This window comes from Scyliorhinus torazame, chromosome 1 (assembly GCF_047496885.1).
Source record: "Scyliorhinus torazame isolate Kashiwa2021f chromosome 1, sScyTor2.1, whole genome shotgun sequence".
Taxonomy (NCBI): domain Eukaryota; kingdom Metazoa; phylum Chordata; class Chondrichthyes; order Carcharhiniformes; family Scyliorhinidae; genus Scyliorhinus; species Scyliorhinus torazame.
The window spans coordinates 66,158,641-66,181,177 of NC_092707.1; the positions used below are offsets into that span (position 1 = coordinate 66,158,641).

The following is a 22,537-nucleotide window of genomic DNA, read 5'->3' on the forward strand; positions in this document are numbered from 1 at the left end:
CGGACACGCGCCATCTTGCCGCTAACAAGGGGAAGCTTCTTTTAAATGCTCCCTACCAGTCGGCACACAGCATGGTAGCACGCAGACCTGCTCCTCGCTTTGGTGAGGCTTTCAAATCCGTCTATGTGAGACGGGGGTTGGAGGACCAGCAGTAGGGTCAGCAATGCCACCTGGGAGGCAGTGGCAGCAGCTGTCAGTGTGGGCAGCATGCCCAGGAGGACCGCTGTCTAATGTTGGAAGAAAAACCAACGACCCCCACCGAGCCCCTTCATGTCCAGATGCAGTGCCCACACATGTCACCTGCTATAGACCCCCTGACTCATCAAGTGTGCAGCTCACAATGTCCTCTCTTTGTCCCTGCAGGAGAAGATAGCCCATAATAAGCGTGAAAGGGCCAAGATTGAGGGGTGGAGTCCCGGAGATCCAGGTGCTCACACCCGCTATGAGGAACGGACCCAAGATGCAGACCCTATTCAGAGGATGGGTGTGAGCACGTTGTCAGCAGTAAGGCAGGATTAAGACTTTGGCATAAACTGAGCAGTACCAGAGCTTTCCTCACAGCGAGTGATCATCACTCTCCTGCCTTGTACATTGACCCGCTGACAGTGCTGACACAGGCCCATCACCCTGGGGTGATGTTACACAGTTCCTTGGAGGGTGGAACAGGGTGGGGGGGTGGGCAGGGGCGAGGAATGGGGAATTAGGGAAATGCGGGGATGGTGGAAAGGGGAAGGTGGAGGAAGAAGGAGGGGAGATTGGGGGAAAGCAGTGAAATGGGGGTGGGGGATGATATGGAGATGGGGGGATTGGAGGGAGAAGAAGGGAATGGGAGAGGGAGGAAAATTGGGGTGTGTGAGCAGTCGGATACAGATTCGTCCTATGAGAATATAATGAGAAGGAGGGCCTCCCAGGTCCTCCGGGCATTTCGGATCCTTGTCACCCCTCATCCTCCATCCTCTGGCTCCTCCTGAGGCTCCTCTCCAGGCTCAGCAACCGCGCCTCCTGGTCTGCCTCCCCCTCAGACAAGGCCGCATGTCCCTCCTCCTCATCCTCCTCCTCCAGCATGTCGTCCCGCTGCTGTGCCAGGTTTTGAAGGGCACAGCACGCCACCACAAAGTGGGAGACCCACTGGAGGGTGTACTGCAGTGCACCACCAGAGTGGTCGTGGCATTGGACCCGCATTTTGAGCAGTGAAACGCACCACTCAATGACAGCACGAGTGACAGCATGGGTCTCTGCACCAGTCTCACGCATCCGCACCGGTGTTGTCAGACAGGACCTCAGTGGGCACACCTTGTTCCCCAAGAGCCAATCCGTCATCCTAGGGTGGTCCTCAAAGATGCTGGGAATCTCCGGGTGCCCGAGGGAATAACTGTCATGCATGCTCCCTGGGTAGCGGGCACACACAGAGGCGGTGGTGGCACACCATCTGAACATTCAGAGAGTGGAACCCCCATCCTGTTAATAAAGAGCACTCCCTGATGCTCGAAGGTGACATGCCCGCCATCGCTGGCCCCGTGGACTTAGAGCATCCTGGCGATGGCAGAAAATCCTGCAGCCCAGGCATATTGGCGGGCCCAGTCCAGCTGGAAGGTGATGTAGTTGGATGCCCAGGCTTACAGGGCATCTGTGACCTCCCGGATAAACCTGCGGGCTGTAGCTTGTGAAATGCTGCACAGGGCCTCGCTTGAACCCTGGAATGAGCCGGTTGCATAAAGGTTCATGCCTACGCTGAACTTTACGGACATCAAGAACAGGTGTCCTCCTCCTTCATGGAGTGCCAGGTCCGTGAGAACATTGCACAGGTGCCGCACTACCTTGTTGTTGAGGCAGAGTCTCCTGTGGCTTATGCTGCCTGTCACCTCATCGAAAGACGCACGACCTGAAAACCCTGAGCCATTGCTGGCCTCCCCCTCTGGGTTCCTCCTCGGCCTGATGGTCAACTGGGTCTTCAGAGAGTGCAACGGCCTCCTGCACAAGGGCTACCACCTCCATCCTGTGTCATCACTCTGCCTTCTCCAGCAACGCGATGGCAGCCGCTGCGGGACCGACACTGCCATCCATTTTCATATGTGTAAGGAATTGGAGAAGGAGATGGACTGACAATCAGTTAGGGCTTCCATCTCAGGACCTCTGGACCCTCAAATCCCCTAAGCCTCCCCCACCCTAACATGTCTCTCCTTCTCTCAGAGAGCCATTCAGCGAGCCAGTTGTGTTGGCAAACCTTGCTCTGCACACTCACACTGGCCACATCAGGAGCCCCTAGACCCCAGACCCCTGCCCGGAATATTAGGGAGACCATGCCCCGCTGCCCTTCCCTGATCCACACACTTACACTTTGGTCATGAGAAGATCCCCAGTGCTGAAGCCATGCTCTTTAGTGTGTGATTGTTAGCAGCTGTCTTTATGATGCTGATACTCTTAGAGTTCAGGCACACTGTTCAGCCTTCAAAGTTTGATTGAAATGCTGTGCACTAATCATCCTCTGATACATGGTACATGTGCCTTGAGAAGCCACAACTAACAAGGCCAATTCCTCATTTGCAATAGCCTTCAGCTGTGAAGCTAGAGGCTGCTTACAGTCAAAGGGAGTTAAAGTGACTTTCAGCATAGAACCAAGAGTAGAGCTCTGACCTGGAAGTGTTTGGTAGGACAGACAGACTGCAGCTGTGGTTGTCCCTGTTATGGTTCTCCACAAAATTTAAAGATGGCTTGAAGGCCTCAGATGCAAAGCCCCTCACCCACCCAGCCCAGGGCTGACCCCCATTTTGGTAGGTCTAACATAGAAGGGAAATATACCGTAAATGGCAAAACCCTTAGGAATATAGAAAGTCAGACAGATCTTTGAAGGTGGCAACACAAGTGGACAAGGTAGTCAAAAAAAGCATACGGAATGCTTGCATTCATTGGATGGGGCATCGAGTATAAAAACTGGCAAGTCATACTACAGTTGTATTGAACCTTGATAAGGCCATACTTGGAATATTGCGCACAATTCTGGTCGCCACAACCAGAATGATGTGGAAGCTTTGGAGAAGGTGCAGAAGAGGTTTGCCAGGATGTTGCCTGGTGTGGAGGGTGTTAGCTATGCGGAGAGGCTGAATAGACTTGGACTGTTTTCATTAGAAAGACGGAGGGTTGATGGGTGACCTGATAGAGGTCTACAAGATTATGAGGAGCATGGATAGAGTGAATCGGCAGGCACCCTTTCCCAGGGTGGAGGGGTCAGTCACCAGGAGCATAGGTTTAAGGTCTGTGGGGCAAAGTTTAGAGGAGATGTGCGAGGCAGGTTTTTTATACAGAGGGTGGTGAGTGCCTGGAACGCGTTGCCAGGGGAGGTTGTAGAAGCAGATACATTAACGGCATTCAAAAGGCATCTTGACAAACACATGAATAGGATGGGTATCGAGGGATATGGCACAAGGAAGTGATGACCCCCCCCCAACCAAGCCCAAACCTCCTGAGCACTGGGGCAGCAGCTCCAGTGCCCTTGAACTGCATGCCGGAAAATGACAATGGCTACTCACCTCCTCACTTCCCCGAGTTGCCATTGCGCCAGCGTCACACTTTAAAAAAGGAGTGCTAAACGACGCCTGCGTGATTTCTCACTGAGGAGTTGGGTAATTCCCGGGAGGCCACTACATTTGACTTCAATCTCGCTAATGAGATGGAAATGAATGCAAATGAGGGTTAATGATATGCTCGTTATTTTTGGGCGAGATCCAGAACTTGTCATCGGGGGCGGGCTGGGTAAATTGCAAACTGGTTTGTGCGTGCGCGCAAATCTTGATTTTGGCCTTTGTCGCCAGTTACCCGTTGCGCCCAGATCTGCATCAGGAGCAACGCGGTGGCTAAATCGCGCCCAAAAAGTAACCCAGCATTTTATTGTGTTGCAGTTGCTCACCTGTAAGCTACCAGATGTAAACAACATTGCGACATTAACACTCAGATGCATTTTTTTCTACCCATAAGCAGACAGCACACATTATTTAAAAGTCGACTTGTGCCTTAAGCGTCTCATCTACGTCAATCTGAGCATCCAGCAACTTTAACCTGAACTGGACCAATTTTGCTTCAGGTTTCATTGACAAGGGATTTAATTTTCTGGTTATGGTGCAAATGGCTAACTGTTCTTTGTGCTCTCGTCATTTTGTCCATTGACTTCAATGGAAAGGGTGCCAATTTCTTCCCATGTATCCAAGATTGCTCCTGGAACTACATCTTTCGAACGTCAGTGCCTTTTCTGATTACTTACTGTTTGTTAAGCAGCAAACTTTACTCATGACTTATATTATTCTCACTTCATTTCTCCCGTTTAAATCTGGAGGTGGAGCAGCAGAGGCACTAGGGTTATCCACAAGTGGAGCTTTTTTTCCCAGGTAACTGTACAGCTGAATAAAGGAGTCAATCTCTCTGTGCTGAGTGGAAGGGGAACATAAATAGCTCAAGGACCTTTGAAGCGATAGGAGATTTTTCAGGATTTGCTATTACCCAATGCATAGCACCAACCAGTGAAGAACAGCATGCAAAGTAGCTACATTATGACAGATATGTGATCTGAGAGCTGTCTCAGCATGGATCTACTGTATCGTCCGCACTACTGCGGCTTCTGAGCAACAACAGGAGACATTTCTTGGAGCAGCAAATATATAATTCACCACTGTTTTACTGCGATAACAGATATCCTCTTCACTTTGTGTCATCATAGATCGAGGTCAACAGTGACATGCAGCCTTGATTTTACCAGGCACAAGGCACTTCCTCAGTACAATGTTGATGTGTTAGGCAGGTTGGTTCGATGCGGACTGCACTCGATGCAGGGAAGTTAGAAACAGACGTCTAACACAGGAGAAGATCCAACACTGTTTTATTCAACTAGATGTACTGCTGTACATATTCAGCTGTGGGTCGACACTATACTGATCTGACTAGTGACCTTGTAGTAGCCTGCAGACTTACTAGCTACCACATGGTGTTTGTGCTTGCTAGCTCGTGGACTCTGATCGTCTCAGTAGCTGGGTCCTGAGAGAGCAGGAAACCTAGTGCCCTCTGGCTTTATAGTGGTGGTGTCCTGTCTGGTGATTGGCTGTGCTGTGTTGTATGCTTACTGGTCATCGTGTGTGTCAATCATTGCCTGTCTGTATCTCATTATATACATGAGTGGATATTATGACAAATGTGGCATTGATTGCACCGATATTGTTAGCATATTTCTATAGGCACAGCAATCTGTCCTATCAATAGAAAGCGCTATTGTTCACTCAATGTGAAATGAAAATGAAAATCGCTTATTGTCACAAGTAGGCTTCAAATGAAGTTACTGTGAAAAGCCCCTAGTCACCACATTCCGGCGCCTGTTCAGGGAGGCTGGTACGGGAATTGAACCGTGCTGCTGGCCTGCCTTGGTCTGCTTTTAAAAGCCAGCTATTTAGCCCAGTGTGCTAAACCAGCCCCTGTTCAGGTGATACACTCATTTTCTCAGGGTCTCTCTTGACCCACACATCTTGAAGGAATCAAGGGGGGGAAGAATGCTAGGATCCCAAAGAATGTCTTACCAAAAACAAAATCAAGGGGAGGGCTAGCCCTCCCAAACCTACAATTCTATCACTGGGCGGCGACGGCCGAGCGAATAAGAGGATGGATCAAGGAGCCAGAAGCCGAGTGGGTGCGCGCGGAAGAGGCCTCCTGCAAGGGGACCTCCCTCCGGGCCCTCGCCACGGCAGCACTCCCATCCCCACCCAAAAAACACTCCAGCAGCCTGGTGGTGATAGCCACCCTCCAGTCCTGGAACCAACTACGGCAGCAATTTGGCCTGACCAAAATGTCGGACAAAGCTCCCATCTGCAACAACCATAGGTTCACACCAGCACTGACTGACGCCACCTTCAAAAGGTGGAGACAGGACGGGGGGACACTGACAATCAGGGACCTGTACACCGACGGCAGGGTCGCAACACTGGACGAACTGACAGAGAAATTCCAGCTTGCCAGGGGGAACGAGCTAATGTACCTGCAACTCAAAAACTTCCTACGAAAGGAGACAAGGACATACCCACAACCGCCATGACAGACGTTACTGAAAGAGTTACTGGACACAATCATACTAGAGAAAGGAAACAGTAGCGACATGTATGACCGACTGGTAGAAGGGGCCGACACCGTACTGGACGCAACAAGAATGAAATGGGAGGAGGACCTGGGGATCGAAATAGGGTGGAGACTCTGGAGCGAAGCACTGCATAGGGTCAACTCCACCTGCACGTGCGCAAGGCTCAGCCTGATGCAACTAAAAGTGGTAGAGTCCACTAACCAAGAACCCGTATGAGTAGGTTCTTCCCGGAGGTGGAGGACAGATGTGAACGGAGCCAAGGCCGCCTGGCCAACCACGCTCACATGTTCTGGTCTTGCCCCAGACTTGCGGGGTACTGGACAGCCTTCTTCGAGGCAATGTCCAAAGTGGTGGGGATGAGGGTGGATCTATGCCCGAAAGTTGCGGTCTTCGGGGTTTCAGACCAGCCAGATCTATTCCTGGGGATGAGGGCGGAATCCCCTGCCTTTGCCTCCCTGATCGCCCGCCGTAGTATCCTGCTTGGCTGGCGGTCAGCAGCACCACCTAAAGCTGCAGACTGGCTGTCCGACCTCTCAGAATCTCTCCAAATGGAGAAAATCAAATTCGCCATCCGAGGGTCAGACGACAGCTTCCACAGAACGTGAGAGCCATTCACCCAATTGTTCCGGGACCTGTTTGTGGGCAACAAACAGGCAGAGGAATAGCCAGGTAGCCAGGAACCAGGGGAAAGTAGCCAAAGCATGAGAGGGAGGGATAGACCGGGAAGGGGGGCGGGGGTGGGTGGGGAGGGCTAAATCTAAGAGGAAGGAAAGGCGAACCACAGAGGAGAGGGGGGGGGGGGGGGGGGGGGGGGGGGGCGCGGGGTGGGGGGGGGGGGGGGCGTGGGGTGGAGGCAGGGAAACGTTAACAAACTTGGCATCCACAGGAACAGAGAAGAAGGAGAACACAGGCGGAAGACGGGAGGGCCGGCTGAAGCGGCAGCGTGCACGAGACGACAACGGCAGCGACATCCGTCCGGGAGAAGCAAGGGTCAACACCAACACCAGACCCATTCGAGGATTGCCCTCCGTAATTGTCTCTCCGGCACCCAAAGGTATATCTCCCCCTCCCCCACAAACAGATGCCTACTTATGTGTGTACAGAGTTGCTGCGGCTGGGCGGGTGCATTATACCCGACCAGTTACATTAGTTGATTTTGTACCTCCCTCGAGTTGTTACTGTTTTTTTTCTTTTTTCCTCTCCCTTTGTGATTTGTGTGTGTGTGCCCTTCTCTTCTATATACATATCATATCCTGTGTACATAACGGCAAATATACTTTGTTCAAAAATCCAATAAAAAACATTCATAAAAAAAAAGATTTTGTGACACGGTGGGGGGAGGGAGAGGGGTGCCACGTAAAATCTGGTGCCTACCAGATGTTAAGTAGGATGCTCTTTCCAAGGGGCATCGCAGACTCGATGGGCCAAATGGCCTCCTTCTGCACTGTAAATTCTATGATTCTATGATCCTCCCACATGTGGACAGAAGCCATGAACTCATGGTGATTACAGCCTGATGAATTTGAAATCCGGGTGCCAGTTCCCAGCCTGGCGCAAGCGGCCTTAGGCATAGGCTGGGGCTACTGCCCCCACAAAATAAAATCCCAACCATGGGTTACTTGTTCGAAACATGTTAATGACATCTCTGTGGAAATGGTCAAAAATGACAAGAAACATCTTGTGGTAATGCACGATAATGAAGCAGATTAACATGAGCAGATTCCTAAAACAATGATCGCAATATCTACATTGGGGGTGGTGGGTGGGGTGGGATTGGTCTTGCTGTCTGATCTAGAGCAAGTTGGCAGAATCACTGCAGAATCTTGCACGGTGCATGACATTGCCATCGACAGAGGTTAGCTCAGTTGGCTGGGTGGCTGGTTTGCAATGCAGAGCGACGGCAACAGCACAGGTTTAATTCTTGTCTGAGCTGAGGCTCTCAACCTTGCCCCTCGCCTGAGGTGTGGTGACAAGCAGGTCAAATCACCACTAGTTATCTCTCTCTCTCAAAAGGGGAGAGCAGCCTCGAGGACTATGGTCTTTCACTTGTGCTCAGGAAAGAGAAGTTGCCACAAGGCAGTCCAAGAGAAAAGGTCGAGGGAAAACATAAATCCTCTGTACAACAGCCACTGAAGTGACATAGATGCAATAACCACTCAATGATTTCTTCATCTGAGACTTCCATGTTTACTGAGAATGCAGAAATCGGTGAATATTTGCAGTGCAAAAGTTGTTTTATTGCCACAAATGCATGTACTAAAATATCAGAGGAATGAATTTTGCACAACAGTGTAAGCTCAGGCCAACCATAGGAAAAAACACATCCCAACTCATGGCTTTAAGAACAAATTAAATGCTTGGGCATTTTTCCCAGTTCCACAAAGTTGCTGATATTTATGTTAACATTGTTCCGCGAATGCCTTACCTTCCAAAAAACGTTATCAAATTCGGTCCCATGGAACTTTTCTGGAATTGCAGCTGATGACAGTTTGGGTCCTAGCAACGTCACAAACTCTTCAAAGTCCACCTGTCCATCACCTGAAGTCATAATACAAAGTTAGTTTTGAATATTCTAAACTGTCTTAACAGCAGCTAATGATATCATAACTTGATTCTCTTTACATACTTAAGTACATACACACATTCTCCCCGTGTTTGCGTGGGTTTTGCTCCCACAACCCAAAGATGTGCAAGGTAGGTGGATTGGCCATGCTAAATTGCCCCTTAATTGGAAAAAATTAATTAGATACTCTAAATTTATAAAAAGAAACTTAAGTACATAGGAATTAGGAGCAATACTTGGCCATTTGGCCCCTTGAGGCTGCTCCGCCATTCAATAAGATCATGGTTGATCTGCACATTCTGCCAATCCCCTGATAACCTTAAGGGGCAGCACGGTAGCACAGTGGTTAGCACAGTTGCTTCACAGCTCCAGGGTCCCAGGTTCGATTCCCGGCTTGGGTCACTGTCTGCGTGGGTTTCCTCCGGGTGTTCCGGTTTCCTCCCACAGTCCAAAGATGTGCAGGTTAGGTGGATTGGCCATGATAAAATAATTGCCCTTAGTGTCCAAAACAAGTTAGATGGGGTTACGGGGATGGGGTGGAGACATGGGCTTGAGTGGGTTGCTCTTTCCAAGGGCTGGTGCAAACTCGATAGGCCGAATGGCCTCCTTCTGCACCGTAAATTCTATGATTCTTTGACTCCCTTGTTAGTTAAGAATCTACCTTCCTATGGCTTACAAATATTCAATGACCCTGCCTCCCCCGCTCTCTGGGGAAGAGATTTCAAGGGACTCTGAACCCAGAGAGAAAAATATTTCTTATCCTTTGGATGGGATCCAACGGCCATGCTGCGGCCTCCAACTTCAACTGGGTACCCTGGTAGTGTTAGCCCAACATCTTGGCAGTGACACTTGGATGCCAGTATGGCATTGCCAAGCTGGCATTTTTTGAGTAACGGGGATCGGGCCTTGGGATACCTAATGCTGGTGCAGGCGGTAAGGGGAGGGCTGGGGACCGCCTTATAGGTGAATTGGGGCTTTGGGGTGTTCCGGGGTCACGTCCTGATCTCTCCCTACACTGAGGAGTTCCGGGGAGCAGAGATCCTCAGTGTGAAAGGGTACTAAGTGCGACCTCAGCCACGCATTCCTCGCTGAGGTCCTCAATCGACCCGAATGGCCGTTCGATAGCGTGCTGTTTCTCGGCGCTCCGAGCGCTGGGAATCACCCGGCTAATTGCGCTATGGGATTATGTTCCCATTTGGGTAGATTGTGCCCAGCGAGTTTCAAATTTTGAGACAGTGTTGATTAAGTGTAAGTAGTGTGTTGTTAGAATTGATACATATTTTTCTCTGCTTTCTTACTCTCCTGTAGGACACAGTCAGGCCACATTCATTATTTATAATTTTCCACATGGCTGTTGCTGTTGACACCCTTAAGTTGTGGGAAGATTGTAAATGCCATGGCAGAAAGCGACATGACTGAAGTAGGGAGGACAGCCCTGCAGCACATGGTGGAGAAGGAGACAACCCTACACCACAGGGTGGAAATACACATGGTGCAAAACATGACGCTGGAAAATGTGCTCGCAGAGTCCAGTAACTTCTCTCCCTTCCCAATCTCTCAAAACATCATTGCATGGGAGAATGGTACAAATGATTTTCCTGTATTGCAGTTCAAAAGGCAGCACCCAAAGGTGCAGCAACACCAAGGCCAAGCTACCCCCGAAACATTTCTGTAATCTGAAGACACAGTCACAGACCATTATAACCCAAATTATGGCAAGGTAATTCATATGAAACTATTCTCAACATCTGGGGCTTAACTCCATGTCTAATAACAACAACACTAACTACAATGTGAACCTTAAAGGTGTTTAATACCTCTCTACCCTTATTTCACTTACATGTTTAATTGAGACGTGGGGTTGAGAACCTGGAACAGCTGTCTAAGTTTTGCATTGTTTAATTTCTGGGTTTTTTTTGCCATTTAAAGTTTAAAATCAATTACTGGCTCCCTGATGTTCTTGATCAACTGTTTAGTCACAATTCCACACAGCTACCCACTTTAAAGACTAAATTCATGTGGGTGGATCTTCTGGGAGATGAGGAATTCTTTGAGCACAAGAGGACTAACTAACTATCAAGTTGATGACCTCTTTAAAGAACTCTTTAAGTTGCTGGCTCTTGTTAATTGTTAGAGCCTCTGGGACAATTTTCTTAGAAAGGCCAGGAAACAAGCAGAGGATCCTCATTTTGATATTTCATTGAAGATTTTTTTAAATGCATCTAGCATGCGCTCAGATTCACCCAATCCAATTTGGTAAGTGCCGCCCGAGCAAGCAGACAAATGCACTCTCCATATTGTTCCCGTTGGCACCTATTTTACACCGGTAAAATAAGCTCAGTTACAATTGTTACGGACAGGAAGGAGAGAGAAACTGAAATGCCCAAGCCCCCAATTCACTTCTCTTACTTTCAGCCATCAGTGGGATTGTTTTAGAGAGGTAGATATGTGTACTTCTAATTGCATTCTGAGACAGCAGTTGTATGGAGATCCAGCACCTGGCAAAAACAAAACCAAGGTCTGCCATGCAAACGTTACAAAGACATGGTTAAGGGAAATCTGAAGTGGTGCAGCATCAAGCCGAATGAGCTGGAAGAATCAAAGGAAGAAGGAACTCACTGGAGAGCATCAAAGGAAGAAGGAACTCGCTGGAGAGCCTTGACCTGTAGATCTGCTGTCACTTTTAAAAAGAGTCCATGTCAACGTCTCATTGCTGCCTGTGAGGTGTCATAGAGCAGCATCCACCCATGTCACAACATAGGAGTTCCAATGCCCCAGCTGTTTCCAGCTCTGTGCCTCCAGACTGGGACTACATAACCATCTGCGTGTTCACCGTTGACGAGTCTGCACATCCATCTTCTTCTTCATACTCAAAGGACAGCCATCATCAATCAATTCAAAGAAACAGTAGCAAACTTTCATGGGTTTAAAAAGAAAGACGATTACTTATTCACGCACTCGCCCCGTACAAAATCAAAATGTTATGTAATCACACACCAAATAATGATGCAATTAAAGAATATAGTGCACTACTACAAGTGTTGAATCAAGAGAATAATTAATGTTCACATGTTTGGCTTTGTTTATTGTAGGAGAACAATCAGCACGGGCCTGGTAAAGAGGAGCCTTTTTCCACTCTTGAATTGTATGTCCAATGGGTCCAAAATGGCTGATGTCAGATATTTGGTTTGTTGCAGAATTCCCTCGAAGACATGAATATTCAGCAGGTCACTTGCACACACCCATTCCAGCCAATGGTCTAGTTTTTGACATGGATGCCACATGCACGGATGCCGCGATGGGCGGCATGGTTAGCATTGCTGCCTCACAGCTCCAGCGACCCGGGTTCAATTCCGGCCTTGTCTGTGTGGAGTTTCTACTTTCTCCCCGTGTCTGCGTGGGTTTCGTCCAGGCGCTCCGGTTTCCTCCCACAGTCCAAAGATGTGCAGGTTAGGTGGATTGGCCACGCTAAATTGCCCCTTAGTGTCCAATGGTTAGGTGGGGTTACTGGGGTATGGGGATAGGGTGGAGGTGTGGGCTTAAGTAGGGTGCTCTTTCAAGGGCCGGTGTAGACTCGATGGCCCGAATGGCCTCCTTCTGCACTGTATTCTATGATTCTATGATTCCAGGCATCATTCCCAGATTCCATGGGACCATTGTATCCCCATAACCCCATCTAACTTGCACATTCTTGGACACTATGGGGCAATTTAGCACGGCCAAGCCACTTAACCTGCACAGCTTTGGCCTGTGGGAGGAAACCAGAGCATCTGGGGAAAAACGGCAAACACTACACAGACAGTCGCCCAAGGGCGGAATTGAACCCAGATCCCTGGTGCAGTGAGGCAGCAGTGCTAACCACTGTACCATAAACCTCTGCTTACTGCTCACAGCACACCCTGTGACACCTGCAATGTAACTACAACCAGAATAGTGGCGACAGAAGACGACCAATATTACCTGGACAATACATAGCCTCTCAAGCCGTGAGGTTTAAGCCAGGCAACACTGCAGGACAGATGGATGCTTTTCACTCAGCACTCATGTTTAAGATGCACATGTTGACTTCCTTCTGTTTATGGACTCTGATCATTGAGCCTCCGTCAAGTCACGATTTGACGGACAACGAAAGATATAAGGAGCATCTCAGTGCTTGAGATTTTGACCTCCGGAAGCAGAGAGGAAGAAGTCCTCTGAAGCATCACCAATGGGCCAATAACCTTGGTCCTCCTGACAGCACGTCACGATGGACTTGAACCTGGATTTTCTGGCTTATAGAACATAGAACATAGAACAGTACAGCACAGTACAGGCTCTTCAGCCCACGATGTTGTGCCGACCATTTATCCTAATTTAAGATCAACCTAACCTACACCCCTTCAATTTACTGCTGTCCATGTGCTTGTCTAAGTGTCGCTTAAATGTCCCTAATGACTCTGACTCCACCACCTCTGCTGGCAGTGCATTCCACACACCAGTGCATTCCACACACCACTGGTCACCGGCCTCCAGGTGGAATACTTTTGATCCACTACCACTCGCTATCTTCTTTCGGCCAGCCAATTCTGTATCCAGACAGCCAAATTTCCCTGCATCCCATGCCCCCTAACGTTCCCTGTCTCCCATGCCCCCTAACTACCATGGGGAACCTTATCAAATGCCTTACTGAAATCCATATTCACCACATCCACTGCCTGACCTTCATCAATGTGTCTCATCACATCCTCAAAGAATTCAATGAGGCTTGTGAGGCATGATCTGCCCCTCACAAAGCCATGCTGACTATCTTTAATCAAACTATGTTTTTGTAAATAATCATAAATCCTGGGCGGTATTGTCCGACCCCCCGCCGGGTCGGAGAATCGGCGGGGGGGCGGGTGGGTGGCGTGAATCCCGCCCCCGCCGGCCGCCGAATTCTCCGGCACCGGATATTCAGCGGGGGCGGGAATCGCGCCGCGCCGTGCCGGTCCCCCCCCCCCCCCCCCCCCCGACGATTCTTCGGCCCGCGATGGGCCGAAGGCCCGCTGCTGTCATGCCAGTCCCGCCGACGTGAATCAAACCACCTACCTTATCGGCGGGACTGGCGGCGCGGGCGGGCTCCGTGGTCCTGGGGGGGCGTGGGGCGATCTGGCCCCTGGGGGTGCCCCCACGGTGGCCTGGCCCGCAATCGGGGCCCACCGATCCGCGGGCGGGCCTGTGCCGTGGGGGCACTCTTTTCCCTCCGCCTCGGCCACAGCCTCCGCGATGGCCGACACGTAGGAGACACCCCGCCCTCCCTGCGCATATGTGGGGATGACGTCAGCGGCCGCTAATGCTCCCGCGCATGCGCGGACTTCCGCCGCCCGGTGAAGTCCTTTCGGCCCCGGCTGGCATGGCGCCAAAGGCCTTCTACGCCAGCCGGTGGAGCGGAAACCACTCCGGCACGGGCCTAGCCCCTCACGGTGAGTGCTTGGCCCCTAAAGGTGCTCCGCACCTTTGGGGCGGCCCGACGCCTGAGTGGTTCACGCCACTCCATCCCGCCTGGACCCCCCCGCCCTGCCGGGTAGGGGAGAATCCCGGTGCCTATCTCTCAGAATCCTTTCCAATATTTTGCTCACCACAGACGGAAGACTGATGGGTCTGTAATTCCCAGGGATTTTCCTATTCCCTTTCTTGAACAGGGCAACAACATTCGCCTCCCTCCAATCATCCGGTACTACTCCAGTGGAGAGTGAGGACGCAAAGATCATCGCCAACGGCGCAGCAATCTCCTCCCTCGCTTCCCGTAGTAACCTTGGGTATATCCCATCAGGCCCAGGGGACTTATCTATCCTGATGCTTTTCAAAATTTCCAGCACATCCTCCTTCTTAATATCAATCTGTTCGAGTCTATTAACCTGGTTCACACTGTTCTCATGAGCAACAAGGTCCCTCTCTCTAGTGAATACTGAAGCAAAATATTCATTTAGGGCCTCCCCTACTTCCTCAGACTCTAGGCACAAGTTCCCTCCACTATACCTGATCGGCACTACTCTCACTCTGATCATCCTCTTATTTCTCACATAAGTGTAGAACGCCTTGGGGTTTCCCCTAATCCTTCCTGCCAGGGCTTTTTCATGCCCCCTTCTAGCTCTCCTCAGTCCATTTTTGAGTTCCTTCCTGGCTACTTTGTAACCCTCTAGAGCTGTGCCAGATCCTTGCTTCCTCAACCTTACGTAAGCTTCCTTCTTCCTCTTGACTAGAAGCTACACTTCTCTTGTCATCCAAGGCTCCTTCACCTTACCATTCCTTCCTCGTCTCAGTGGGACAAAACTATCCAGCACTCGCAGCAAGTGCTCCTTAAACAACACCCACATTGCTGTTGTGTATTTCCCCAAGAACAATTGTTCCCACTTTATGCTCTTCAGCTCCTGTCTAATAGCAGTATAATTTCCCCTCCCCCAATTAAATACTTTCCCATACTGTGTGTTCCTATCCCTCTCCATGACTATGTAAAGGTCAAGGAGTTGTGGTCACTGTCACCAAAATGTTCTCCCACCGAGACATCTGACACCTGGCCTGGTTCGTTGCCGAGCACCAAGTCCAATATGCCCCCCCCCCTAGTCGGCCTATCTACATATTGAGTCAGGAATCCTTCCTGTGCACACCTGACAAAATCTGCTCCATCCAAACCATTTGCACTAAGAAGGTTCCAGTCAATATTAGGGAAGTTGAAGTCACCCATGACAACAACTCTGTTACTTCTGCAGCTTTCCAAGATCTGCCGCCCAATCTGTTCCTCTATCTCTCTGCTGCTATTGGGGTGTCTATAGAAAACTCCCAATAAAGTGACAGCTCCTTTCTTGTTTCTGACTTCCACCCATACTGACTCAGTAGACAAACCCTCCTCAACTACCTCCTTTTCTGCAGCTGTGGTGCACTCCCTAAATAACAGTGCTACTCCCCCTCCTCTTTTACCTCCCTCCCTATTCTTCTGAAAACATCTAAACCCCGGAACATCTAACAATCATTCCTGACCCTGTGAAATCCATGTCTCCATAATAGCCACAAAATCATCATTCCAAGTGCTGATCCATGCTCTAAGTTCATCTCCCTTATTCCTGACACTCCTTGCATTGAAACAGACACACTTTAGCCCATTCCACTGAGTGAAGCTTTGCCCTATCAACTGTCTGTCCTTCCTCACAGACTTGCTGCATTCTATTGCTGCCTGTTCAACAGCTACCCTATCCATAGCTCTGGTTCCCATCCCCCTGCCAAACTAGTTTAACCCTCCCAAAGAGCTCGAGCAAACCTCCCACCCAGGATATTGGTGCCCCTCCAGTTTTTGTGCAATCTGTCCTTCAAGTACAGGCCCCACCTTCCCCAGAAGATATCCCAATGATCCACATATCTGAAGCCTTCCCTCCTGCAGCAGCCCTGTAGCCACGTGTTCAGCTGCACTTGCTCTCTGTTCCTTGCCTCACTTGCACGTGGCACCGGTAGAAATCCTGAGATCACTACTCTGCTTGTTCTGCTCTTTAGCTTCCAACCTAACTCCCTAAAATCACTTTTTAGATCCTCATTCCTTTTCTTAGCTATGTCGTTGGTGCCTATGTGCACCACGACTTCTGGTTGCTCCCCCTCCCCCTTAAGAATCCTGTAGACTCGATCCGAAACATCCCTGGCCCTGGCACCCGGGAGGCAACATACCTTCTGGGAGTCTCGTTCGCGGCCACAGAATCTCCTATCCATTGAGTCTCCTATCACTCTTGCTTTTCTATTCTTCCCCCTTCCCTTCTGAGCCACAGAGCCAGGCTCAGTGCCAGGGACCTGGCCGCTAGGATCTTCACCCGGTAGGTCATCCCCCCCCCAACAGCATCCAAAACGGTACTTGTTTTGAAGGGGAACGGCCACGAGGGATCCCTGCACTGTCTGCCCCTTTGTTTTCCTTCCCCTGACTGTAACCCAGTTACTTTTTTCCTGTACCTTGGGTGTGGCTACCTCCCTGTAACTCTTCTCTATCACCCCCTCTGCCTCCCGGATAATCCGAAGTTCATCCAGCTCCAGCTACAGTTCCCTAACGCGGTCTCTGAGGAGCTGGAGTTGGGTGCACTTCCCGCAGGTGAAGTCAGCGGGGACACCGGTGGTATCCCTCACCACCCACATCCTACAGGAGGAGCATGCAACTGGCCTAGCCTCCATCCCCTCTGATCTTACAGAATGTAGCTGCGCTGTGAACCAACCTGTGCTTCGAGGTAGGGATGCTACAACTGCGCCGCAAGACCTCCTATGAGAGATAACAGTATTAAATGCGAAATATACCAAAAATTGCAGTGACCAGATTGAAGAAAATAACAGAAATGACAAAGGAGGAATTAAATTTAAAAATGTCAATGTCTGTTGGGCAACTAATAAAGTGAGCAGCGAAAACAAATAGCTACATGGAATTATGGTTAAATTGGATAAGTAAAGACATGGTGGAATGCGGCCTTCAAAGGAATGAAGCCCTTAAGTCGGGCAATTAATTGCCCCACGTAAATCTCAATTAGCAGCTGGGTGGGAAGGCCTTTCTTGGGCAATGGGGGAGCGCATTAAACTTTGTCCAAGGTCGCTGAAAGAAGCAATGATGAAAATAACAGGGGCATTAGTCCCCATTTTCCAATCCTCATTAGATACCAGAGTAATGCTAGAGAACTGGAGGGTTGGCAATGTTATATGATTATTTTGGAAAGGAACAAGGGGTAAATCAGGAAACTGATGGGGGGGCAGGGGGGATCCGTCACTGGGGGGGCCTTCAGGGCGGCCAGGCTCGCGATCGGGGGCCACCAATTGGCGGGCGTGTGCAATCTGGGTGGGGGGGCCTATATTGTTGGGGCGAGGTCCGCTGCGTGGGTCCGCCATGTTGTGCGGGGCCGCCGCCGCAGGCGGCCGTCGCGTGCATGCGCAGACCCGCGGCCGGAAGTGCAGGGCCCCGTATCGGCAGCCGGAGCTGCGTGGAGTCTGCAAGCCCCCTTAACAACGGAGAATCATCCCGGACTTTCTAGGAAAAGTCCGGAGTGATTCGCACCCATTTTCCCGCGGGCGTGGGGACATAGCCCCATTATTGGAGAATCCCGCCCATAGATTTTTGGAAGACATAATAATACTAATCTTTATTATTGTCACAAGTAGGCTTACATTAACACTTCAGTGAAGTTACTGTGAAAAGCCCTAGTCGCCACACTCCGGCGCCTGTTCGGGTACACTGAGGGAGAATTCTGAATGTCCAATCCACCTAACAAACACGTCATTCGGGACTTGTGGGAGGAAACCGGAGCACCCGGAGGAAACCCATGCAGACACAGGGAGAACGTGCAGACTCCGCACAGACAGTGACCCAAGCGGGAATCGAACCTGGGACCCTGGCGCTAACCACTGTGCTACCATGCCGCCCATATTTGACAAACACTGAACACTAATAATGAAAATGTAAGCTCAAGTAATTGAGAGAAAAGTTGCAGTGTAGATTTTAAAAATTGGCTCTGTGACAGGAGTATGACAGAAAGGCTAGTGATGATTTGGTGTTCAGACTGAGAGATGGTTTGCAGTGCTGTTCTCCTAGAGGTCACTTTTGGGTCCATTACTCCTTTCAATTTTTTATAAACGACCTAGATTTGAGCACAGGGAGTAACATTATAAAGTTCTCAGATGAAATGAAACTTATAAGTGGTAGATAGTGATGGGCACAGTTATCGGATTCAGGTTGACTGGTAAGATGATAAAATAGACAGATGCATGACAGATGGAACTCAAAGTGGAGAAGTGTGAAGTGATGCATTTTGGGACGATGAATATGGAAAGGCAGCAAGTACACCATAAACTCGCATGATTTGATAAGTGTAAATGAGTCGGAAACTTGGGTGTCCATATGCATAAATCCTTAAAAAGGCAGCATGGCAAATGAATAAGGTGGTTAAAAAATCATATTGGGGTTGTTTAGTGGCCGCTGAGGAGCCCAAAATGAGGGGCATAAAAAAACTTATTTTATTGCAAAGCAAAACTATATACACGATACACTCCAAGTCCCAGCCGGGACAACTGTGCTCGGCTCTCACCTTGGCTTGCTTTTATGCTAGAGTTCATTACTCCGCTGATGGGTGACATGGTGGAACAGTGCGTAGCGCCAGGGACCAGGGTTCAATTCCAACCTTGGGTGACTGTGTAGAGTTCAGACATTCTTCCCATGTCTGCGTGGGTTTCCTCTGGGTGCTCCAGCTTTCTCCAACTGTCCGAAAGATGTGCAGGTTAGATGGATTAGCCATGCTAAATTGTCCTTAAGTGTCCGAAGATAAGGTGGGAGTATGAGGGTAGGGCTGGATTCTGGGCCTCGGTGGGGTGCTCTTTCGGAGGGCCAGTGCAGACTCGATGGGCCGAATGGCCTCCTTCTGCACTGTAGGGATTCTATGAAATCTGATGGGATCCCGTCCCTCAGTGGGGAAGCTTGTTTTCCACGAGGCTCATGGGGAGGCTAATTGGTCCATCCGCATAGGCCTCGTGCGGGTTATAACAGGTTGTAAGTAGAGGCTTAGTATTTAAAGCGAAGGGGTCATTCTGGAACTTTAAAAATCACTAGTTAGGCCTCAGCTGGAGTATTGTGGGCAATGTAAAAGGTACCATAGAAAAGGTACATAGGAGTTTACCAAAACATTCCCAGGGATGATGAACTTCAGTTTCAAGGAGAAAGTTTGAAAAATGTTTATGAAAAGGTTAGGCTGTTTCTCCTTGGTGCAGAGAAGATTAAGTGGTGATGTAATGGCTATTTTCAAGTTGGTGAGTGATCTCAGAGAGAGAAAAATTATTCCCTCTGGCAAGTGGGTTAATAACCATATGTTCAAAATCAGTAGCAAAAGATTTAGAAGGGGAAGAGGAGACTTTTTTTGATGCTCAAGACAGATGTCAGCACCTGGAACACTTACCCGAAAATTTGGATGAAGCTGATTCCATAAGAGACTCAAACAGAGACTTGAGGGTGAGGAGCTTACAAGGTTATGGATAAAAAGTGAAGATGTAGGACTGAGCACAACTAATCTTCAAGGAGCCAGCAGGCACAATGGGCTGAATAGTCTCCTTCTATGCTGTAATATTCTGCGCTGAGAAAAGAAGCATTGAAAAGTTAAAAAAAGAAATTCGCTTATGTCTATCTTCATGTAAGTTTAAAATCAACCTTCTTTGCAACTTTTCAGTACAAATTTCTGGGGCGGGATTCTCCGTTGCCCGACCCCGATTTCGTAATCGGCGATCGGGCGGAGAATCCACTCTGACGCCCAAATCGGGGCTGACGCCGGTTTGACGTCGATCAGCCATGCTCTGTCCTCTCCAAAATGATGTCATCGCGTCATGCACCGCACGCCGTTGCAACAGCGTTGGCACCTCATCGGCAGGCCCTCCATGATGCCCCACCCCCGATGGGCCGAGTTCCCGACCACGCGGAACACGTGTGGTCTCAGCGGTCGGGAGCCCGGCGCGGCAGCTGTGGAATGCGTCCTGCGCCACCACACTCAGCTGGGATCTGTGCCCTTCCACGAGCCCTGGGGGGACTGGTGGAGGCTGGCCAGGTGAAGCCTGTGGGGTCACGGATGGAGGATCGGGCCGCGCATAGCCGGCGCCATGTTGTACGCGCGACCGCTGCAGGTCATTGCCATGTGCATGCGCAGCCAGGGACTTGCCCGTTTTCAGCACGGGAGCCGGGAGTTTCACCCAGCACCGCTGCTAGCCCCTCACATGTCCCAGAATTGGTGAGGAGTTCGCGCCGATTTTTCCATCGTGGAACTCCCATGAATTCTCCATTCCAGCCGGTACTTAGCCGCTGAAACCAGCCCCTGATATTTCTGGCTTGGTAAACAGCTCTTAACATCCTGATGGCTGTATATTCCAGAGGAATTTGATTAATCCATGTTTGCATGTCATTGTTTTTAGAACACGTAATTGTGCATTGATCTCAGACATATCTGTAAAAGCCAACAGACGATGGGGTGCTACATGCTCCCCAGGGTTTGAATGTCTGATCATTTTCATCCCACTTGGTGGCTTGCATGTTTGTATATTGTGGCTGCCTGGCAGTTGTCCATTGTCTTAATAGGACTACAGTTCACAGTTTAAAAATAAAACAGCCACAAAAAGAAATATTGGGTGGGATTTTTTGGCCATTCATGCTGGTGGGATCTTATGGTACGTTCAACAGAAAACCCCATTGACAATGGTGGGACCAGAATATCCTATGCCGGCCACTGGTGTGCCACCCTCCGCTGCTCCAGCACACGTCATGGAGGGGGAGGAAAATCCTGCCTTATATCCTATTTGTTAAAAACAAAAGCACGTCCTTGTAACAAGATAAAAATAGCCAAAATGCTTTGGTCGAAGAGGGTCGAAAGAGGGATTTCTGCCCCCAGCTGGTGACAGATTTGGGGTGGATCTTGGTTCTCTTGGATTTCTACCCTGTTGAAGTTATATCCTATATTCCAGGTTCAGGGGAAGCTTTTAGCTTGGTTCATCCCCCCTACCATATTAAAACAACAAAGTCATGAGGATTCCAGAAATTACTTCTGAATAGGCTCAGATGAGATTTCTCATAGTGCGGATATACAAAAAGTGGGCCTACTCAAGTAATAGGTTAAATTGATATTTTTATTCCACCAGCAAATAGGACTACCACCATATTAAATTTACATCAGAATTTGAGAACAAATATCAATAGCCTCTCCTCTAATGCTTTTACTATAGCATTTAAACTGATATTTACTGTGTGCTGTTAAGTCATCATAGAAACCTATCACAAGTTTGCAACTGCATCTTGTTACGACACCCTGGGCTAGTGTGTGGTCAATTCCAGCTCCAAGTGCCCTGGAGTCACACACAAGTGAATTAACCAATAATTATTTTTCAAACACCTGACGTCTTTGGCCCTTGGCTGCCCAATAATCAATTACTAGGTTTATAAATGTAAACACAATTACTATTTATTTATAACAAAAGCTACAATGTAATATGCAGAAAATACAACTTGTTGACTATTAGCTAATACCTAATTCCCACCTCAACTTGCCCCACGCTCGACACACACACAGAGGACAGACAAACACAGAGGGGTGGAAAGGGGTAAAAAAAAACATAAGCGGAGGGAAGACAGAGTCTTTGTTTCAGATGATGGTCTTTAGCACACTTTTCTGCACAGCCAGCTGGCAGATTAACATCTCTGGTTTGCAGCCTGTAATGATCTTCTCTATAGATTAATTGATTCAGGTTTTCTGTAGTTTAGAAATGCATTGCTCACAGCTTTTCCTGGAGTGGCACTTTATTTCTGTTCAAACTTTGCTTTCAGTCCGAGGTTTGTCTTCAGGCCTTTGTAGGTTCAAGAATACAGCACCCACAGGCTTTATGGAAAGTCATCCCTCACAGTAGCCTTCTGGAGAGAGTTAACTGGATCCCTTCACCGTGGTGCTAGAGTCAAAACTGAAAGAAAACTGAAACCTCAGCTCTGAAAAACATCCCAGTGGAATAGGATTCAATCACCACCTGCTACTGGGCAGAGCACAGCCCTTTGGGCCAATTCATTGGCCACCAGCCAAATCAATCAAACCAAGTCCCAACCCAAGTCTCTCCTTGGAGCTGGCAGGTGCAGCTTCTGTATAAATCAGCACAACCTTCCGAATTCTTCCTGCTTGAATTAAAGATACAGGCTTCTTGCCTTAAAGACAGATGTCCATTAATCGTCCATGGATCAAAAATGTAACGGCAAAAATAAAAGAAAGAGGGTAATCAGGGAATAAACAAGAAGGACCCTTACAATCTTAAAACGACTGACACATCTGCAGTACACATAACAACCATCTTTGGAAATGTGAAGAAGAGTACAAATCTGAATTGCT

At 49.2% G+C, this 22,537-nt stretch overlaps 1 protein-coding gene across 1 annotated transcript in view; it reads right to left on the bottom strand.

Annotated features, from left to right (window-relative positions):
* Positions 1–22,537, bottom strand: part of LOC140408622 (calcium-binding protein 7) — a 129,371-nt gene that overhangs the window by 36,801 nt on the left and 70,033 nt on the right. The window contains exon 3 of the mRNA XM_072496082.1: positions 8,535–8,647. Within this exon, the coding sequence (XP_072352183.1) occupies positions 8,535–8,647 (113 nt within the window). The remainder of the gene's footprint in view (positions 1–8,534; positions 8,648–22,537) is intronic.